We start from the raw sequence: 20,390 nt of genomic DNA on the forward strand, positions 1-20,390 counted from the left end.
TTTTCACTTTATGAAACATAATCCAGAGAGGTTGTAAGCGTTTTTGATGCCAGAAAACAGGTTCTTAGTTTTCAACTGTTGTTCATATGCTTTGCCCTCAGAGCATTTATTGCACCAGGTAATAAACACAGTAATCCCAAATATGACATTTTAAGCAGATCATATTTCATCATCATGAAAAGATTTATGAAATCTGGGTTCTCATGTGCTTTGGGCCAGAATTCATAATAATGCACAATGGGAATAGCAAAAGGATAAAATCAAATATTATTGTTGATCTTTGAAAAGAATGTATAAATATATTAATGCAAAAGCATCTGAAAATTGATTATACCAACCCAACAAATTACCGTTTATAAAATTTTTCAGACTATAAAATGTTCACATAGAAGTGTCCCTAGTAATTGTGTATCTGACAAGTCAGTAGCAAAACCCCCAAAGGTTACACTAATTTGCTGTATATCATGTTTATAGATATTCTAGAAGTTTTCTAATTAACAAAATAACATAAAGTTATTATAGTTAGCAAAATCATACAAAATTATTATAAATGTGTCTACTTGTTACAAAAAAAATGGCCAAATGTTTAACCACCACAAAAGACCCTTTCTTTGACCAATAACAGTTAAAACTAGTTTGCTGAGGACCATGACTTTGTCATACCAATCTGTAAAGCATTGCTTACTACTTTCAACTTGTAAAAGTCAGGCCAGGGCCTGAAATGTGTATGACAAAGCCAAGATCCTTGGCAAATGGGGATTCTGGTTGGAAAGTTTTTGGACTAATCATTTTTCTACCTCAGAGGCCTCAGCTTCCTATAATGAACTTGTGGATTCCACTTTTCCAGGCCTAAAGATAAAAGCTAAAATAAACTGTTTCTGGAGGTTCTCCATATGTAATGAGATTATGAACATACGTATATATTTCAAATCTTTTCTACAACTCCCCCTTCCCTTCACAACCATTAAGGAACTGGATGGATAATTGTAAGAGGTGAACTGGAAAAATGTATGATGTGTTGCAATTATTTTTTCAAAATACATTCATCTAGGTGGCCCATATCCGAGCAGAGAGAGATATTTTGGTAGAAGCAGATGGTGCCTGGGTGGTGAAGATGTTTTACAGTTTTCAAGATAAGAGGAACCTTTATCTGATCATGGAATTTCTCCCTGGAGGTAAAAGCAAACATGATACCAATGACAGACTGACGCAAGCACATCTTTATATGTAATTATTATCCTGTCGATTAGGTTTGCTGTTACATTCCTAGCTGTGAGGTTTTACAAAGGCAGTCATGGTTTTCCTTTAGTTCCTCCCATAATCTAATTTTTACCACAAATCAGATTATTTTGAAGGAATGATAAATCCTTTTTAAATTTTACATACTACCATTTTATATACTACCATTCTGGGTTTACAGTATATAATTAGTTAGATTGTTACAAGTCTAGAGTTAAGAACAATAAAGTCACTAAGGAAAAAGACCAGGGTGCCTGGGTGGCTGAGTCGGTTGGGCGTCTGACTCTTGATTTCCGCTCAGGTCGTGATCTCATGGTTTGAAGCTTGAGCCCAGCGTCAGGCTCTACACTGTCAGCCTGCTTGGGATTCTCTCTCTCCTCTCTCTGACCCTCCTTTGCTTGTGCTCTCTCTCTTAAAGAAAATAAACTAAAACAAAAAAGAAAGAAAGAAAGAAAGAAAAAGACAACCCCAAACCCAATGGGCAAATGATAGACGATATACAGAAGGGAAACTCAGGCTAGTCTATAAATATATAGGAAAGTATTCAACTCTGCTCATATTAGGGAAATGCAAATTAAAACAAGAATGAGATACCATTTCACACTCATCTGTAAAAACATTAAAAGTCTGATGAGACTGTGGGAGAAACTGGCCTCTCTTCCATGTAAATTAATCTCTAACTCTTCTGGAGAGCAGTTTGTAGATACCAGTGAAGTGAAAAGTGCATGTGTCCTACAATCCGGCAATTCTACAACCAGTGTATTCCCTGGAGATTCTCCCTGACATGTGCACAACAGATTTACGAAAGATGTTCGTTGCAGCATTGTTGTGACAGTGAAAAGCTGCACACAAAATAAATGACCGTTAGTAGACTGAATAAATAAAATATGGCATGATTAGGTGATGAATTATTTTACAGTTGTTAAAAGTCAGGAGCTCTATTCGTTTCAATAAGAAAATGTCGGGGGCGCCTGGGTGGCGCAGTCGGTTAAGCGTCCGACTTCAGCCAGGTCACGATCTCGCGGTCCGGGAGTTCGAGCCCCACGTCAGGCTCTGGGCTGATGGCTCAGAGCCTGGAGCCTGTTTCCGATTCTGTGTCTCCCTCTCTCTCTGCCCCTCCCCCGTTCATGCTCTGTCTCTCTCTCTGTCCCAAAAATAAATAAACGTTGAAAAAAAATTTAAAAAAAAAAAAAAAAAAAGAAAATGTCGGAAACAATGGAGTAATAAAGCCAGCTGTGGAATTACATGTACCATTTATGTAATTAAAAAAATATGTAAAAGGCTGTAAATTCATACATCAATATATATATTTCATATATATATATTGATATATATATATATTCATATATATATATAGCTTATTTTTAAAATATGTTTTCATATATATGAAAACATATTTTAAAAATAAGCTAGAAGGTTACCCACCAAACCAAATCCATGATCATGGTTACTCAACAAAAAGGGAAAGGGGAATAAAATGGGATATGGAAGATGAAGAACACTTCCACATGTTTGTTGTTGTTTTTTAAAAGACTTGAACTATCATGAAAAATATTAACAGTTGTCATTTCTGAATTGTAAATTCACTATTGTTTGTTCTTTGTCCCCTTTTAAAGAAAAAATTCCTGGAAAATAAAAGAGTGTCTTTTAGTGGGATGATGTTCTATTTTTGCTGGACTGAAGAGCGCTGAATATATTTGGAACTTCAATTTGAAAGAATACATCCCATTTCTGGCGTGCTTACTCTGATTCATTTTCATAGTTCAGCATATTATCCTATTCTGGATGTTGAGTGGAGGATATCACTTCATGATCATCTCTGCTCTGATTTGACTTCACATACTTTCTACCTTAAAATCATTAGATGTCGTGAAACTTTTGCTAATGCAATGTAACTTTTTTTACTTGGCCCTAGAAACAGTTGGAGATATACTGGGTGGGTCATAAAATGTGAAAATCAGGCATAGGTTGTAGAGATGCGGAGAAAGCTTGAGGTGTTTCTAATACATGATACTTATTTTTCTTTATTTAGGTGACATGATGACATTGCTAATGAAAAAAGATACCTTGACAGAAGAGGAAACACAGTTCTACATTTCAGAGACTGTTCTGGCAATAGATGCAATCCACCAGTTGGGTTTCATCCATCGGGATATTAAACCAGACAACCTTTTATTGGATGCCAAGGCATGTGAATAAACTGGTGAAATATTGGGTTGCTGATTATTTTGTGGAGTAATAGAGCTGATTTTGTGATTGGAAATGGGCAACTACAATTTATGTCATCACTCAACTGTGTGATGTCATAGAATGATGTAATAGGACAGGACTCCGGAGTGAAATGACATCAAGGGAGTATGCCTATCTTTATCTTCTAACATTTTCTACTTTTAAAAATCATCATCGTCAAATATTTTTAATTTTACATATCACCTATATGAATTTTAAGCTAAGAATGTTTATAATGATTGCATTTAAAAGAAAAATTTATAATAAGGCTTTGTTTCAAAGTTAATATAATCTTGATTTTACTAGTTATTTTTTTTTTAGGGTCATGTAAAATTATCTGATTTTGGTTTATGCACGGGATTAAAGAAAGCTCATAGGACTGAATTCTACAGAAACCTTACACACAACCCGCCAAGTGACTTCTGTAAGTTTGATTTTTTTTTTTTTCAGGTTAACATAGTGTAGCTGGTTGTTAAGAACTAAAACTTCTCTCTCTCCCCTCACTCCTTAAACCAATGTATTTTACTTGTATATGTTTGAATTTTTTTTTTGGTAGAGTTTTTCCCTCATGATTACAATTCTCTCTTGTTGACATTAGCATTTCAGAACATGAACTCAAAGAGGAAAGCAGAAACATGGAAGAAGAACAGGAGACAACTGGTGAGTCAGACATGTCTTTAAGAAAAGTTGCCCTAGTCCTCAAATTTCACTGGGGTTTCGCTGGATCATTTTATATCTTTACAATGATTAGTACTTACTTTGTAGCAGTGATAGAGCTTCTTCTGGAATCACGTACTTCTCTTAGTTTCTCTGTAGCATTGCCTTGCCTGTAAAGTGACTGCTAATTTTAACTCTGTGATTTAACTTTATTTTATGGCTCATATCTCTTGTTAAGTCATCTGTTTACTAGTAATTAACACTTTATATAAAACTCACTGACATGAGTATAATTGTAGTGAATGCCTTGTGTTTTCCATTTTTCATACTTGTTCTGAAATAACATATCAATTAGCATAAGTAAGGTGATTGTGTGTCTCTAAGAACTTCTTTATAGATAAAGTAAATAGGAAGTTTGGCATGTTAACAGTATTGCAGTAAAGCAGATAAAATAAAATTAGAGAGCAGACTTTACTACAGATAAACTCCATTACTTTTTTTAATGGAAGTGGGATAAAACTGTGTTTACCCAAACTATTTCTCCTTTATTACTTAGCAAATATAAGAATTGTTTGTGCCCTTTCCTCTTTCCCTTTATGCTATTAACTAGGTCCATAAACATTCTCAGGGTTAGGAATGTGCCTTTTGACTTTGTTTTCCTGATTTCTTATACAATGCCTGCCCATATAGACACTCTGTAAATATTTGTTAAATTCAACCAAATGATGACAGGGAAACTAATTCAGTATTTTCTCTGAGTATTGGGTAAGGCAAATAGACTGAAAGGTCTGATACCCTCTCAAACCAATAAGATGACCTGTGTATGATTGAGCTCATTCTATCATTGGCCCACGTAGTTAATTGCAAATTTTCTGTGTTTGTAAAAGCATTTCAGTGTTTTTAAAAGCTTTAAAAAAAATTTTTTTTTAATATTTGGAGCCGTGAATTAATCACAAAAACTTCCTTCTACTTTTAAATGTGCCGCTTTCAGATCAGATTTTACAACTGAGAGAAGAATTGCAGTATTTCCTACTTTTAAGGGGAAAAATGAATAGTGCTTAAAAATATGGTGGGAATTCTACTTACAGAGCATTCACAGGTGATTACTCCTGTACATGTTTTATAATTCTCGTGGCCATCATCATGACTTCTATCAATGTTTATTTACCAAGGGAGAAGTAGAGGGGACTCTTAGTATTTGGGGCAGGAAATTCTTTAAATCCTGTATCCTACCCTCCCATCCCCTCCCCAACGCCTCTCCGCTGCCCCCTTCCAACTAAATGCCAGTCAGCACCCCCATCAGGTCATTGGAATGACGAAATCTGCTGTCACACGTTTTCAAATAGTCCCTAGCATACTGCCCTTAGTTGAGAACTACTGCCTTAAAGAAATTGTCTTTGTAACATTTTATATGAATTAAGAATGAAATGCCCTGGAATTAGGTTTATAATGAAAAGACTGGATGTTTTATATATGTAGCTGGTTGCACTTTACAAAGCACACTCCTTTTCTTGTTTCGTCCTCCTATCAATGGAGTTAGGACAGGTATTATTACTCCCATTTTCTGTAAGCAGAAGCTGAGGCTCAGACAGGTTGAATAACTTGCTTGAGAACACGTCAGCAGTGAGTGGGGAACCCAGGCCCACTGGGCTCAACCTCCTTATTCTTTTTGAAATGGATTTTAACCTTAAAAATAAAACAGTTACTTTACCAGCAAAAATGGATTATTTGAGAATAACAGAGAATTGCAATTTGAGACATACAGGCTATGGCAAAACCATTGGCCAGTCCAGCAAAGAAAAGGAATGGTATTTTAAGAGAAGGACGAGGATTTGGAAGGGGTCGTTTTGAGCAAAAGTCCACTGGAAAAGAGCAAGAGTTCAAGGTGGTGAAGGTTTCTCCTTGGCGGAGTTGCAGGGCAAGTTTTCTCATAGGAGGTGTAGTATGCACTCTTCACTGTTAGGGCTGTGATTGAGGATTCTTTCCCTGTTGATGATTCTTCTGATGGGATCTGTAATTGACAGCGGGTAGTATAGCTCCCCCTTCTAGTATCCCAAGACCGCTTTAGTGAGCTCTCCCTTTACTAATTTCCACAGGATTTATGGCTAAATATATAAATAACTTCATTGAGCTTCTTGGGAGGGCAGAAATCATATCTTAAATAACATATTATCTGGCTTGGTTCCTATCCCTAAGCTTTCTACATGATAAACATGCAAAGCAAGTATTAAATGAAAAATTAACTTCTGTATATGTTGCTTTTTCCAGTAGTGAGCCATTCTCAGATCTTTCAAAAAATATTTAAGTATGCTGGTTTGACAAGCTCTTCCTTTGCAGGCATATTCCACAGTTGGGACACCAGATTACATTGCTCCAGAAGTATTTATGCAGACTGGTTACAACAAATTGTGTGACTGGTGGTCTTTGGGAGTGATTATGTATGAAATGCTAATAGGTATGTTTTATCATCTGCTTATGTACATACTGTATAAATTTCTGTGAGTGCCCCTGATTAAACATACTGCTGATATCATGGGCTAAAATATCTGAACTCTTTTAAACCAATTTTTGACATCCCCCAATGTTAAATACACGATAAATACCAGTGAGCTCTGTAGGGATTCAGGAAGAGGGTATGTAACCAGAATTCCCCTGTATCAAAATTATATCTGCATGGCCTTTCAGGTAAAGGGGGCAGTGCTTTAAATCCTTTATTTTATTGCCTTTATTAGCAATTTGATTACAAATTGATGAATGGGGACATTTTTGACTATTGAATAGAGCACTTAGGACTGTTGTGTTTCTTGTGGCACATATGTAGTAGGTATAGAATATTTGATAATGAAAGCTGATAAAACTTTTGTTTTCTCTGATATGTAGGATATCCACCTTTCTGCTCTGAAACTCCTCAAGAAACATATAGAAAAGTGATGAACTGGAAAGAAACTTTGGTATTTCCTCCAGAGGTTCCTATATCTGAGAAAGCCAAGGACTTAATTCTTAGGTTAGTGGTTAATTCCCTAGAGGAGTTTGTCATATTTTAAATCATCACAGGTACCTAAAAGATTAAATCCCATTTTACTTTTGTGGGAAGAAAAGGATCACTGTTGATCTATACAGTCAAAGAGATCAATAAAGAAACGGTGTTTTTTTTAAAACTGCAAACAAAAGGAAGCATGCAGCAAAAACAGTAAGAGTTAAGAAGACGGAAGGGGGTGGGGCACCTGGGTGGCTCAGTAGGTTAACTTGGTTTTGGCTCAGGTCATGGTTGAGCCCTGAGTTGAGCTCTACGCTGAGAGCATGGATCCTGCTGGGGATTCTCTCTCCCTCTCTCCCTCTGCCCCTCCCAGTACGTGCTCATTCCCTCTCTCAAAATAAATAAATAAACTTTAAAAAAAAAAAAAAAGGAGGGAAGAAGGCTTGTATTGTTTCAAAGGTCACTCCTGTTGGAATGCAAGGATGCTATCTCATTAAAGAGAAAAGGGGAAGAAAATTGCTACTTTATATTATGAGTCTATGTAGGAAATTGTTTCTAAGCAAAGGATTTCATTCTGTTTCTCAACTAAGATGAAGTATTTGGTACTGTTGTGAATGGCTGCAAGGAATATAAATTGGGACAACCTATGACAACAGCTAATTGACAGCATATTATAAAAAAAAATCTTTAAACTGTATATGAGCTTTGACCCAGTAAGTCTAAGAATTTTGCTTGTACAGATGATGTGTGTAAAGATTTAGGTAGAATATGTTTATCATGATAGGTTTTTAGTAATGAAAACTTGAAAACCATCGAAGTATTCAATAATAGTGGACCGGCTACATAGAGTGTAATATTTCTATATGCGAATTTTAGAAAACGAAGTTAAAAAAGAATATTTAATAGTTTTGGGAAGTTTTCTCAGTATATTAAATGAAAATATATAGCCCTAAAACAGCGACTACTATACTAACATATTGTAAAAATCGTAATAAAAGACTAAAAGGAAATGGTTTCATACTGTTTACAGTAAGTAAGTTATCTCTGTTCAGTGCAATTACAGAGGATTTCTATTTTCTCCCACATTTCCCACAATAAACAGCTAACTTCAGTAAGCCGAGAAGAAAAATAAGTGTTTGAAAAAAATGCAAATAGAGTACTTTAGATGTAATTTGCATATCATCATTTCTCTGTTTCCATTTTCTAGATTTTGTATTGATTCTGAAAACAGAATTGGAAATAGTGGAGTTGAAGAAATAAAAGGTCATCCTTTTTTTGAAGGTGTAGACTGGGGGCACATCAGGTATGTTCATAGGCTGTGAGTGAGAGAGGTCTAAGTAAAAACGGGTTTTGGTTTTTTTTTTGTTTTTTTTGTTTTTTTTTTTTTACTGGATTTAGCAATCAATTTGTCTTTGGTTCTACTAGATTAAATACAAGAGGTAACATGGTTATAATGTTGTTAAATCAGTGTTTTCTGGATTATATGGGGTGAGAGTATACTGATGATAGCTAAATGACTCATTTTAGCTAATGTCCACTTTAAGGGGAAAACCACATATTGTGCATCTGTTTCAACTTTTATATTCAGAGTTACGTGATACAGGCTGATGTTAGCACAACAGAGACGTATTTATATTTCACACTACAACCCCTCATTTTTGTCCTATTACATCACACTGTATACTGTACCTCTCTCTAATATACCATTTTCTTTATGAAGTTATAAGAAGATACAGTGCCTTTTTTAAACATTGTGGGCAAAAGTGAAATGAAACAAGTAACTTGTAAGAATTTGCTTGTAGTAGGGGCATCTGGATGGCTCAGTCGGTTAAGCGTCTGACTTCGGCTCAGGTCATGATCTCACCATTGGTGGGTTCGAGACCCGTGTCGGGCTCTGTGCTGACAGCTCAGAGCCTGGAGCCTGCTTTGGATTCTGTGTCTCCCTCTCTTTGCCCCTCCCCAACTTGTGCGCGCGCGCTCTCTCTCTCTCTCTCTCTCAAAAATAAACAAATGTTAAAAAAAAAAAAAGAATTTGCTTGAAGTTGTTCATTGTGAGCATTGGTCTTTATTCAATTAATGGCCAAACCACCTTCAGTAGTTCTGGACTGTTCTCCACACAGTGACAATTTAAGAACATAAATCTGATCGTGCTGTTCTCTTCCTTCCCTTTGCACTTAGAATAAAATTCAGGATCCTTAACTGCTTTCAGGACCGCGGGGTGTGGCTCTTTCCTCATCTGTAGCAGTGGCATCTAGTGTGGTGTTTCCCACTCCTCCCACCTCAGGGCTTTGTCAATTGCACTTCATTCTACTGAAATGCTCTTCTCTCTGCCCTGTTCCTGTCCCTACTCCTGCCCTGCCTGGCCAGCTCCTTTTCATCTCTCAAGACAGCTTCTGTGTCACTTCAGGCAGATCTTCGCTGGAACTCCTACAATGTGCTAGGCATAATAACTGTAATAATAACTAGTGTTTTTTGATCACTTATTGTATGTCCAGCACTATTCTAAGTACTTTTGTGCTTTTTTAATCTTTTTTTTTTTTTTTCAACGTTTTTTATTTATTTTTTGGGACAGAGAGAGACAGAGCATGAACGGGGGAGGGGCAGAGAGAGAGGGAGACACAGAATCGGAAACAGGCTCCAGGCTCTGAGCCTTCAGCCCAGAGCCCGACGCGGGGCTCGAACTCACGGACCGTGAGATCGTGACCTGGCTGAAGTCGGACGCTTAACCGACTGCGCCACCCAGGCGCCCCAATCTTTTTTTTTTTAATACAATTTATTGTCAAGTTGGATAACATACAGTGTGTAAAGTGTGTTCTTGGTTTTGGGGTAGATTCCCATGATTCATCACTTACATACAACACCCAGTGCTCATCCCAACAAGTGCCCTCCTCAATGCCCATCACCCATTTTCCCCGCCTCCCCCACCCCCCATAACCCTTGGTTTGTTCTCTGTATTTAAGAGTCTCTTATGGTTTGCCTCCCTCCCTCTCTGTTTGTAACTATTTTGTCTCCCTTCCCTTCCCCCATGGTCGTCTGTTAAGTTTCTCAAGTTCCACATATGAGTGAAAACATATGATATCTGTCTTTCTCTAACTGACTTATTTTACTTAGCATAATACCCTCCGGTTCCATCCACATTGCTACAAATGGCAGGACTTCATTCTTTCTCATTGGCAAGTAGTATTCCATTGTATATATAAACCACATCTCCTTTATTCATTCATCAGTTGATGGACATTTAGGTTCTTTCCATACTTTGGCTATTGTTGGAAGTGCTGCTATAAACATTGGGGTACAAGTGCCCCTATGCATCAGCACTCCTGTATCCCTTGGGTAAATTCCTAGTAGTGCTGTTGCTTGGTCGTAGGGTAGTTCTATTTTTAATTTTTTGAGGAACCTCCACTCTGTTTTCCAGAGCAGCTGCACCAGTTTGCATTCCCACCAACAGTGCAGGAGGGTTCCTGTTTCTCCACATCCTCGCCAGCATCTGTTGTTTTCTGAGTTGTTAATTTTTGTGCACTTTTAATCTTATCCTCATAGTAAATCTTATAAAATAGGTACTATTATTATCGTGTCTATTTTACAAATGAGGAAACTAAGGCATGGAGAGGTAATTTGCCTTCAGTGCCACAGGTAATAAATAATCTACCAATAATTTCCTAACCAGAGTTGGACCAAGGTAGTTTGATTTAGGAGTCCTGGTTCTTCTTCTTCACTGCTGTGCCGCATCATTCTGTACCTACCTCATCTCACTGAACAGAAGTAGGATTCCCCCCTTTTTACAGTTGGAGGGACACTTAGAGACCACTAGTCCAATCTCTTACCTTGACAGTAAGGAAATAGTTGTAGAGCAGGGACTTGTCTGTCTAAGGTCATGCAGCTGGTTAATGACAAGAGATTAGGACACCAAAGTCTATGGTTCTTTTCACTAAACTAATATAAATTTATTAATTTACCACATTAAGTATAAATAACTTGGAATGATTCTGGGAAAAATACATTTTTACATAACAGGCTTTGTTAACTTAGCACCTAATACATCAAGTGTTTGTTGAAAAAAATAGAAGCAATAGAAATGGATAGCTTCATTTAACTATTTCTGTACTTAAACATTTTTATCATGATAAGGCATTTTCATGACTAATTTTTTTTAACCTGATGTCCTTGATTCCCTTAAAATTTATATGGTTTTGGAATTAGATTTCATCACAAATGTCTAGTCCTTTGACCTTATGAGCCTCTTAATTTCCCAAAGTGCTTTTTTTTCCCCAAATATCTTTTTTTTTTTTTAATAATCTTTACACCCAGTGTGGGGCTCGAACTCATGACCCCAAGATCAAGAGTCACATGCTCCACTGACTGAGCCAGCCAGGTGCCCCCCTCTACACATGACTTGTAATGTATGGATCCTCTACTAGAAGAATTCTATTTCTGAATTACTTAGATAGAATCCAGTACCCACAATGTCCAGCATACTTTATACAATTATAAAATCATTTGGACAAAATCTCTTCTGTTCCAACTTTCCCTTTCTTTACCTCTTATTTTTCCACTTAAATTAAAAAAAAACAGCATGAGAAAGTCTGGGTACAAAGAAATGAAACTCCAAGTAAATGGTAATGTTTTAATAAAATACCATACTCAACTATGAAATCCACTTAACAGTGTTCAAGGCCACGATAAATTTCCTTGGCTCTTCTGATAGCTACAGAATAGCATGCAGAATTTGCAAGTAGAGTTATTTTTTGGGAAATCAAGAGTTCAGGAAAATTTACCATGCTACTTGATACTTTTTTATAGGGAAAGGCCAGCAGCAATCCCTATAGAAATCAAAAGCATTGATGATACTTCAAATTTTGATGACTTTCCTGAATCTGATATTTTACAGCCAGGTAAGATACTGTAACACAACTAACACTGATAACAGTTGAAGATGCTGCCATTTTCACTAATGAAATTCCTTTGCTCTTGGTTAATTTTCCTATCTTTCTAGTGCCAAACACCACAGAACCAGACTACAAATCCAAAGACTGGGTTTTTCTCAATTATACCTATAAAAGGTTTGAAGGGTTGACTCAGCGTGGCTCTATCCCCACCTACATGAAAGCGGGGAAATTATGAACGCAGATCACATTCGCCCACAACCAAGAGAACTCAGGTAGCTGCATCACCAGGCTTGCTTGGCGTAGACAACAAGACACTGAAATACTCCCGGACAGTGGTGCTTCTGAGCACAAGAGGAAATTCTACAGGATTAGGATTTCTGAGACTACTACAGGAATTGGTTGGCAGTGCCAGCTGGCTTTTTTTTTTTTTAATATTTTATTATTTTTGTTAACTTTATTATATGAAGGTACTGGAATAAAAGAAACGTACATCCCTCTGCAACTGCACTGCCTACATGCGTATTAAGGTCCATTCTGCCTGTGTGTGCTGTGGCTTTTGTACTGTAACACCTCTAATCGATTCAGGAGAAACATATCATTTAAAGCAGCGTAGGCTAACCTGTAGGTAGCACCGCAGTATCGCTGTTCTACTGCAAATCTTATGGGTCTAGATAATCACAAAAAAAAGCCATCTTCCATAGTTGGTGTTCGAATACTTGCCCTACTGGTTTGGACATATGTAGAATGAATATATCTGAAGACAATTTCTGTAATGGTCTTAAGAAATTTTAGAAAGGAAATACACTGGTTCTTTAAAAAATAGACTTTATCATCATGTTATTTCACAAACTCCACAGTTGTGAGTGACAGGTTTATAAGAAGGAGGAAGTTTAACACCTTCACTCAAGCACTCCACTAATATATTTACTTTGCATTCAGAAATACTGATGACCTTTGTATACGTAGTCTGTATATTCATAGGGAGATGTACTGTATTATATGAAATGTAAAGTTGCTTTTCTTGTGACAAAAGGACTTCTTTTTTAACAAGAGGACATGGCATTATTTTGATTTGATTATGGTGAGTTGAATTTAAGAAACGACCATGAAGGCTGCTTGTAGAACTGGTGTATTTTTATTAAACTATTTTTTTAAATGTCAATCTTCTGATCATGTAAATGGACTTACGAAGAACAAAGACCTATTTACTTTGGTTTTCTAGAAAGTTGTTACATATCATGGCTGGTTAACTTTTATTTCTTTTGGTGAAAATTTTTTCCTTTGATAGTACTTGTATTATTGTGCCATTATTTTCTTACACTCCAAATGTACCAAAGATCCTGAACAGAGTGGATGTTCACCACCGAGTAGATTTTCCTTTCCTATGGGAATGCCATATTCGGACACGACAGATCTTTGATAGAGGTCAAGTTTATTCAAGGGCAATATTGTTCATGTTCAGCTACATCACTGTGGTTAACGTAAGTGAAATTAAGGAAGTAAACACAGGTGGAGCGAAGGGCGGGTTGTGAGGAGAGGATGGGGGGATGCCTTCAGCATCAAATTCTTTAGCTATTTCCCTAAGAATGAAATAATCTTTTCTAGCTCAACGCTTTAATTCTAAAATGACTCTCTGAGGTTTTGGTTTCAAAAGTACTAGTTGAGGAGCAACATTTTATCAAAGAATGGCCTAACATTTGTCTTAACTGTTAATTGATAAGTTGTTTTTTTTTTTTAAAGATATAGCAATTACAACCATTACAAATTACCTGTGATCAAAATCTAAAATGATGACTTATTTGTAGGTGTGTTCTTCTTGATGGGGAAGCACTGTATAGCATCATTACGTACATCTACAGAAGCTTTTATAAACGTTGCTGCGAGGTAGCTCCACAGTGTTTCAGCAGGGCCATCCTGGGGTTTGGGTTTTGTTTTTTTTTTTCCTCCACCTAGTCTCTCTCTTTCCTTCTTCCTTCTTTCCTTCCTCCCTCCCTCCCTCCCTCCCTCCCTTCCTTCCTTCCTTCCTTCCTTCCTTCCTTCCTTCCTTCCTTCCTTCCTTCCTAGTATTTGTTTGGTACTTACTATGTGTTCATCTAATAGTTCATCTCCATTTTTCTTGTTTGGATCATGTGGCTGAGTAGGAGAAAACTATTACAATTCTGGGGTTATCTCAATTTGACCAACTCTGGTCAAATTATATTATAACCACATCTGATTTTTAAAACTCTGTAACTTCTCACTTTTATAAGATTTTCTCACCCCACCTCACCCCCCCTTTTTTGTTCTTTACAGACTGTTTTGCTAGTGTGATAGTGAATGAGTAAGATAGGAGGAAATTACATCACTCTCTAGTTGTAATATAGTAACTATTTCAGTATAGAAAAGTGTCATTAATTCAAGTTGACAGAGAGAGAGAGCTGAAGTTTACTATTTAATCGAGTAAGAGTAGAGCATTTTGGTTTCTATCTCCCTCATTTTTCTTAGCAGTAAGAACTTGGAAATAGTTATGATTTCTTGGCAGTGGAAGGGCAGTTCTGGAAAGTTTACTTTGTTTAGAGTCTCATTATTCCCTGGAGTTGACAGAGTGATTCACAATCTTTGGGGTTTCCTCCTTGTCAAAAGCATTTCTTAAGTGCCTATCTAAAAGCAATTAAAGACTGTGTCTGCCCTTTGGAAGCTAAGAATTTGATTCATGATGCAAATTAGCTAGATAATTTGCAAAGTACCCCTCAGATTGAAGTTTCTCTATTATACACTTAACCATATTTCAGGTGAACCATTTAATTTAAATGACAAACCCAATCTAATCAACTGGGCATAATGACATTTTCTTTAAATTAGACTCTATTTTGAATTAAAGAGTTTTATTATAAACTGTGTTTTTGGTTTTTCTAAGTATATAGAAAGCTTGTATAATTCAGATTTATTGATTTCCTGATTTAATGTAGACTTTGACTTTTTTATTAAAAAAAAACCTTTGTATTAAAGCAAGTTATGTTATTTTTCTTCTATGCTTTTCTTATGAACATAGCTTTAAGTCTTTAAATTCATTGGAGCATAGTGCTATCTGAAAACAAGGAATTTCTTATCAATCAACCTTTTCTGAATGGAATATATAGCCGATTTAATAAGCTATTAGTTGAATGGAAAATAACATGTGGAATACTCAAAACTTTTTTGGTTGCTAAGGCTTAAGATAGGGTATCATTTATTTCCATAATAGAATACTCTTTCTGTTTTTAAAACATCTATATATCTTCGTGTAAATCTGTGAATTTAAATTAAGTTCATTTATTTTTGGTGTTTTATTGTAGACAACCATGAAACAATCAAGCAGTATCTACCGGTTAGAAGAACTGGTGATTTTTCTTTGGATGATCTATAAATTAATGAATTGAGATTTGAATCAGCAAAGAGACCCCCTAGCATCTAAACACATTCTCTCTGAGTTGTTAAGGTCCAGAACATTCAGAACAACTGTTTTTCTATAACCATGACTATTTCCTCTTATCTTTATTTCACATTTATTTTCTCTTTAGAAGTGCACTTATTTCTGAAAAGTTTTAATGAAACAAACACTTAGAACAAACGTAAACACAAAACACTTGGGACTACTAGATATATTTTAGATTTGTATGAAAAAATTGTGAGGGCATATTGCTACTTTAAGAAGAAATTGAAGTAATAAAAATAGATCTTAGTTATTTTTTAAAAGCAATATAAATTATTCAGCATTTGTCTTGAAAAATAATCATTGGGCTCTCAAGTTCTGTGTTTAGATACTGAGTTTCAAAAAAATGTTTTGGTGGCATCAGGCCTTTTTCATTGAAGGTAAGAAAAGAATAAAAACTATGTTTGTAATATTTCTATTGATGAGGTGTTTTGGTTTTATTTTCAAGTTTTGAGACAGGTGTTATTCAAAATTCAAGAAACTATTTTGTAAATATGTGTAACTTTTCCACTTAAATATCACATCGAGAACAAAATGAATATTTGAAGTTTCAACTGTGTTGTGTTTGAACAATCAAAGTAGTTGTACAGGTTTGTATACAACTACCCCACGTAGCCAAAATCAGTTTGCAAGCAGACTTGAAATTGAAAATGCCTCAAAATTAAATTTAAAATGTCTCAAAATAGCATGGAAACTAGTGATGTAAGTAGCCCAAGTACCCAGGTACCATGACATCCTGTCCTGTGGGTGGTGATGATACTCCTTCCACTGAGCTCAGAGGGAGCCTGTCAGAATCCTGCTGATCCTAACTGTGCTCCTTCCTGACTTACATCATTCAATAATGCCGTTGTGAAGACAAAACAGTGAAATAACTGAATGTGAAAATTTGGACATTGGAGCAAACTTGGAGACTAAGTGCATCTTCTTTCAAGAGCATCCTCTGATAAGGGGAACGCACATTTGTATACAAAGTACCGTCACTAACATTATTTTGGTTTTTACGACCACCCTGAAATACACATCATTATGATTTTATAGATGACGAACATGAGGCTGAGCATGACTTAACCCAAACCCAGGTAACAAATTGCTCGTGAACCCAAGTCCAGAGCTCCTTCACTCCCCCAAATCATACAGCATGCCTCATTGACAAATTACCTCATGTGCTTCTAGACCTCAGAAAAATACATGGGAAGCTAGTGACAGACTTGTCACTTTGGGTACTTTAGACTGCAAGTGCCAGAAGATGCAAGTCAAGACGGCTTCAAAAATAAGGAAAATTATTATCTCATGTAACATGAAGACACAAGATAGGGAGCTTCCAGGGTAGTCAATCTGGCATCTGAAAATATCAAGAGCACAGGTTCTTTCCATTTTTCTACTTTGTTAGTAGTGTTAGCTTTGTCCTTGGTCTTGTTTTTCAGAAAGGCTAAATGGCTATACAAGGACCCTAAGCATCAAATCATTCTACAACACGTAAGTCCCTAGAAACTACTTGGGGCACCTGGGTGGCTCAGTTGGTTGAGCACCTGACCCTTGATTTCAGCTCACATCATGATCTCCTGGTTCGTGGGATTGAGCCCCACGTCGGGCTTCGCGCTGGCAGTGCAGAACCTGCTTGGAATTCTCTCTCTGCCTCTCCCCAGCTCGTGCATGCACACTCTCTCAAGATAAATAAACTTAAAAAAAAAACTACTTCTTGCACCCTCTTTTTAAAATCAAGGACAATCTTTTCTAGAAGCATTCTAAGCAATGTAACCCCCACATTTTATCGGTCATGATTATGTCATCCATCCGTTCCTGGTGACTGACTTAAAACTGATCAGGATTCACATCCCTGGTACTAGGGTGAGGCTTACCTAAAGCCCATGGCCACCTGATACCAGAACCAACTGGACTTCTTTTACCAAGCTCCAAGATAATCAAAAGGGTACCATACATGTTTATAGCAATGGTTCTCGCCTTAAGCCACTGTACCTGGATGTTCTTGCTGGTTCTCCCATTGCTACATATGAACTGAAAGCTGATCCATTAACATGTTTCCTGGCCCATCAGAAACAGCAGTGCTAAGTACCACTGTGTAGATCACAACTCAGCTACTATAATCTCAGGTTTCCTGTCCATTGGAGAACCAGGTATAGGGGTGGGTCTCTGGACCTCATACAAACAGAATAGATGTATGCATGGCCCAGTGACCAGGGGTTGGTCTGTTCAGTGCTTTTGCCGTCCCTCCCAGCTCCTAATCATCTCTTCATTGGTCCATCTCCCCCTCTGCTGTTATATCAGTAATAGAGATGCTCATCAGTGTACTTCCCCAAGATCCATCCAGGAGTGGGGTGGCCTAATTAATTTTGGCTCAACTGCCTTGTCTAACCTGGGTAGAGGGGCTTTGACTAATAGAAATCAAAACATTCCTCAGGTGAGCTTGTGCTAACTACCACAATGTTTCTCTCAATTACCTTACTGTTCATATTAAAATGTTCCTTATGAACCCCTTGAACATAGGATGACTTCTCCTCCAAACAGAGGAACCCATAGCAGGAAAGGAAAACTGTCCTTTTCCTTTCTTGTCCTCTTGGGTAAGATAATCATGAATAGAACTTGAAGATCACTCCTATCCAATTCCATACAATATGAGAAGGACTGAGGAGGACCAGGGATACCATACTTGTCTTCAGAGTGTTCAACACCTGCAAATGTAAAACTTAGTTCAGCTTTTGACACTTATCACACACATACAAACATAATCTCTAAGGGAAAAATAACATTAAGCAGTAACTCCATGTATAAAGAGCTGTCCACACAACCATGCTGGTCCCTTTTTGTATTTTTCTTAGAATTTTAGTTTATTGCTACTTCTGGTCTCTGGCTAGTAGGAATACATATACAACTTACCCCCACCACAACCTAGGCTTAGGAAAATGGATTTTTGACAAGTTGAAGCCATATTTCCTGAAGTAGAGTAGTCAAAACATCTCAACTAGGGAGCTTATCCGAAACAAGGATTTAGAACTACTAACTCAGCATCTCTAGGGGCAGGTCTGAAATTCTGCACATTATCATGAACATCCAACTTTGGGAACCACTGAGCTAAGGATGCTTGTTGGGCTTTTCCAAAATGAAATAATACCCACCTGACCAATTGCTGTGAGAACATCTAAATGGCATGATGGATGCACAGTGGGTGAAGTACAAGTCGGTGCTTTACAGCAGGACCTGATCCACGGCAGCGCTCTATAAATTGTGAACAAGTGCATTAAATAACTGCATGTTGTGGGCAGCCCTACTTTCCATCTAAGGCTGATCTCTACACGTTCCCATTTTTAATAACAGAAATCAACTCCAAAAGCACTGAAAAGGAGTGTAGCCTTCACTAAAGTTGCTACTTTCCAGGGCAATAATGTAAGAGGTTTTGCATTACACAGTGAAGTTCCCTTAATACCCTTTTAAAAGATTTTTCTCAAATTTCTCCGTGGCAGCTGCCGCTGCCTCCTTTCCCCTTTCTCATGAGTACACCCTCCTGCACTTACCTTCTTGGCTTCCTTTCCCCTTCATAAGCCAAGCTCAAGCTATCTTCTCCACACCAGATGCCCACAGTGGGCCCATCTACTCCTCTAAACACATTTGGCCTCCCTGTTTCTCCCAGCTGCGCTCCCACTCATCAACCTGCTTAGCAAAAACAAGAATCTTCCCCAGTATTGACCCTCCATAGAATGCTGGGGGGGGGGCGGGGGAGGGAGGGTGACAGGGAAGAAAAGGTAGTGGGCTTTTTTGTTTTTTAATTTTGAAAGAGAGATAGAAAGCAGGGGAGGGGCAGAGAAGGGAGAGAGAGAAAATCTTAAGCAGGCTCCACGCTGTCAGCGCAGAGCCTGATGCAGAGCTCAAACTCACGAATCTGGAGATCACAACCTGAGCTAACGCTTAACCAACTGAGCCACCCAGGCGCCCTCCAAGAGTAGTTTCAAATGATAATAATGTAATTATTTTCTCCAGTCACTTAGGAGCTCATTAATGGGTAGTTACTTTAATATTTATGCATCATTGGAAATAGTAGCTTTAGTGTAACTACACTCAAGCAGGTGGATTTTTCTTTTTTTTCTTTCTTTCTTCCTTTTTCCTTCTTTGTCCCTCCTGAATCAACTAAAATATCTACATGGTCTTAAGGAACCCTCAAACTAAATCACGTTGTTACAAAAAATATAAATTACATTGTTACAATCCCATCAGGAGGTTGCCAAGTACGGGAATTTATAGAGGCAGTGGTTACCAATCCCAGAATGGTTCTTGCCTGAGTACTTGGCAGTGAAGCAAAATTAACCAGCCAACTAAGGTCACCCTAGGATTAGCAATGATTCCTGAAGAGCAATGCTGTCCCTTGGCTTTGGGTGAGAAAACGTCATTGACCATAAGGAACTACTATATATATATATATATATATATATATATATATATATATATATACCACGTGTTCTGCAAGTTATGTTTCAAATCATTTTTCCTACATTTTGCCCAAGGATTAGAAAACCACTGTTTGGAAATGAGAGATTACCTTCCCATTCATTTCTCAAGATACAGGTTTTCTACCTCTGTCTTATCCTATGAGGTGTAATATAACTACTCTTTAAAAAAAGTCCTAGAGGGGCGCCTGGGTGGCGCAGTCGGTTAAGCGTCCGACTTCAGCCAGGTCACGATCTCGCGGTCTGTGAGTTCGAGCCCCGCGTCAGGCTCTGGGCTGATGGCTCAGAGCCTGGAGCCTGTTTCCGATTCTGTGTCTCCTTCTCTCTCTGCCCCTCCCCCGTTCATGCTCTGTCTCTCTCTGTCCCAAAAATAAATAAACGTTAAAAAAAAAAAAAAAAGTCCTAGAACGGAAAGCTCTGGAGCATAAAGAAAAAGTAGCCAGTAGGACTTAAACTTGAACATTAAGGGGAATGCACGTTAAGCTTGAAGAGTG

General features: G+C 37.4%; 1 protein-coding gene across 3 annotated transcripts in view; it reads left to right on the top strand.

The window, feature by feature from the left end:
* The window catches only part of STK38L (serine/threonine kinase 38 like), an 83,434-nt gene extending 70,284 nt beyond the window's left edge, over positions 1-13,150 (top strand). For all 3 annotated transcript variants that reach the window (XM_047066200.1, XM_047066199.1, XM_047066201.1), the window contains exons 6-14: positions 1,052-1,175; positions 3,272-3,426; positions 3,790-3,892; positions 4,067-4,128; positions 6,463-6,580; positions 7,006-7,129; positions 8,310-8,405; positions 11,903-11,994; positions 12,096-13,150. In XM_047066200.1, the coding sequence (XP_046922156.1) occupies positions 1,052-1,175; positions 3,272-3,426; positions 3,790-3,892; positions 4,067-4,128; positions 6,463-6,580; positions 7,006-7,129; positions 8,310-8,405; positions 11,903-11,994; positions 12,096-12,223 (1,002 nt within the window). In that variant the 3' untranslated portion in view covers positions 12,224-13,150. The remainder of the gene's footprint in view (positions 1-1,051; positions 1,176-3,271; positions 3,427-3,789; positions 3,893-4,066; positions 4,129-6,462; positions 6,581-7,005; positions 7,130-8,309; positions 8,406-11,902; positions 11,995-12,095) is intronic.
* Positions 13,151-20,390: the final 7,240 nt, after the last annotated feature.

This window comes from Lynx rufus, unplaced genomic scaffold, assembly GCF_022079265.1.
Source record: "Lynx rufus isolate CCGP_SWC_20201006 ecotype Redwood Valley unplaced genomic scaffold, mLynRuf1.p SCAF_7, whole genome shotgun sequence".
NCBI lineage: Eukaryota > Metazoa > Chordata > Mammalia > Carnivora > Felidae > Lynx > Lynx rufus.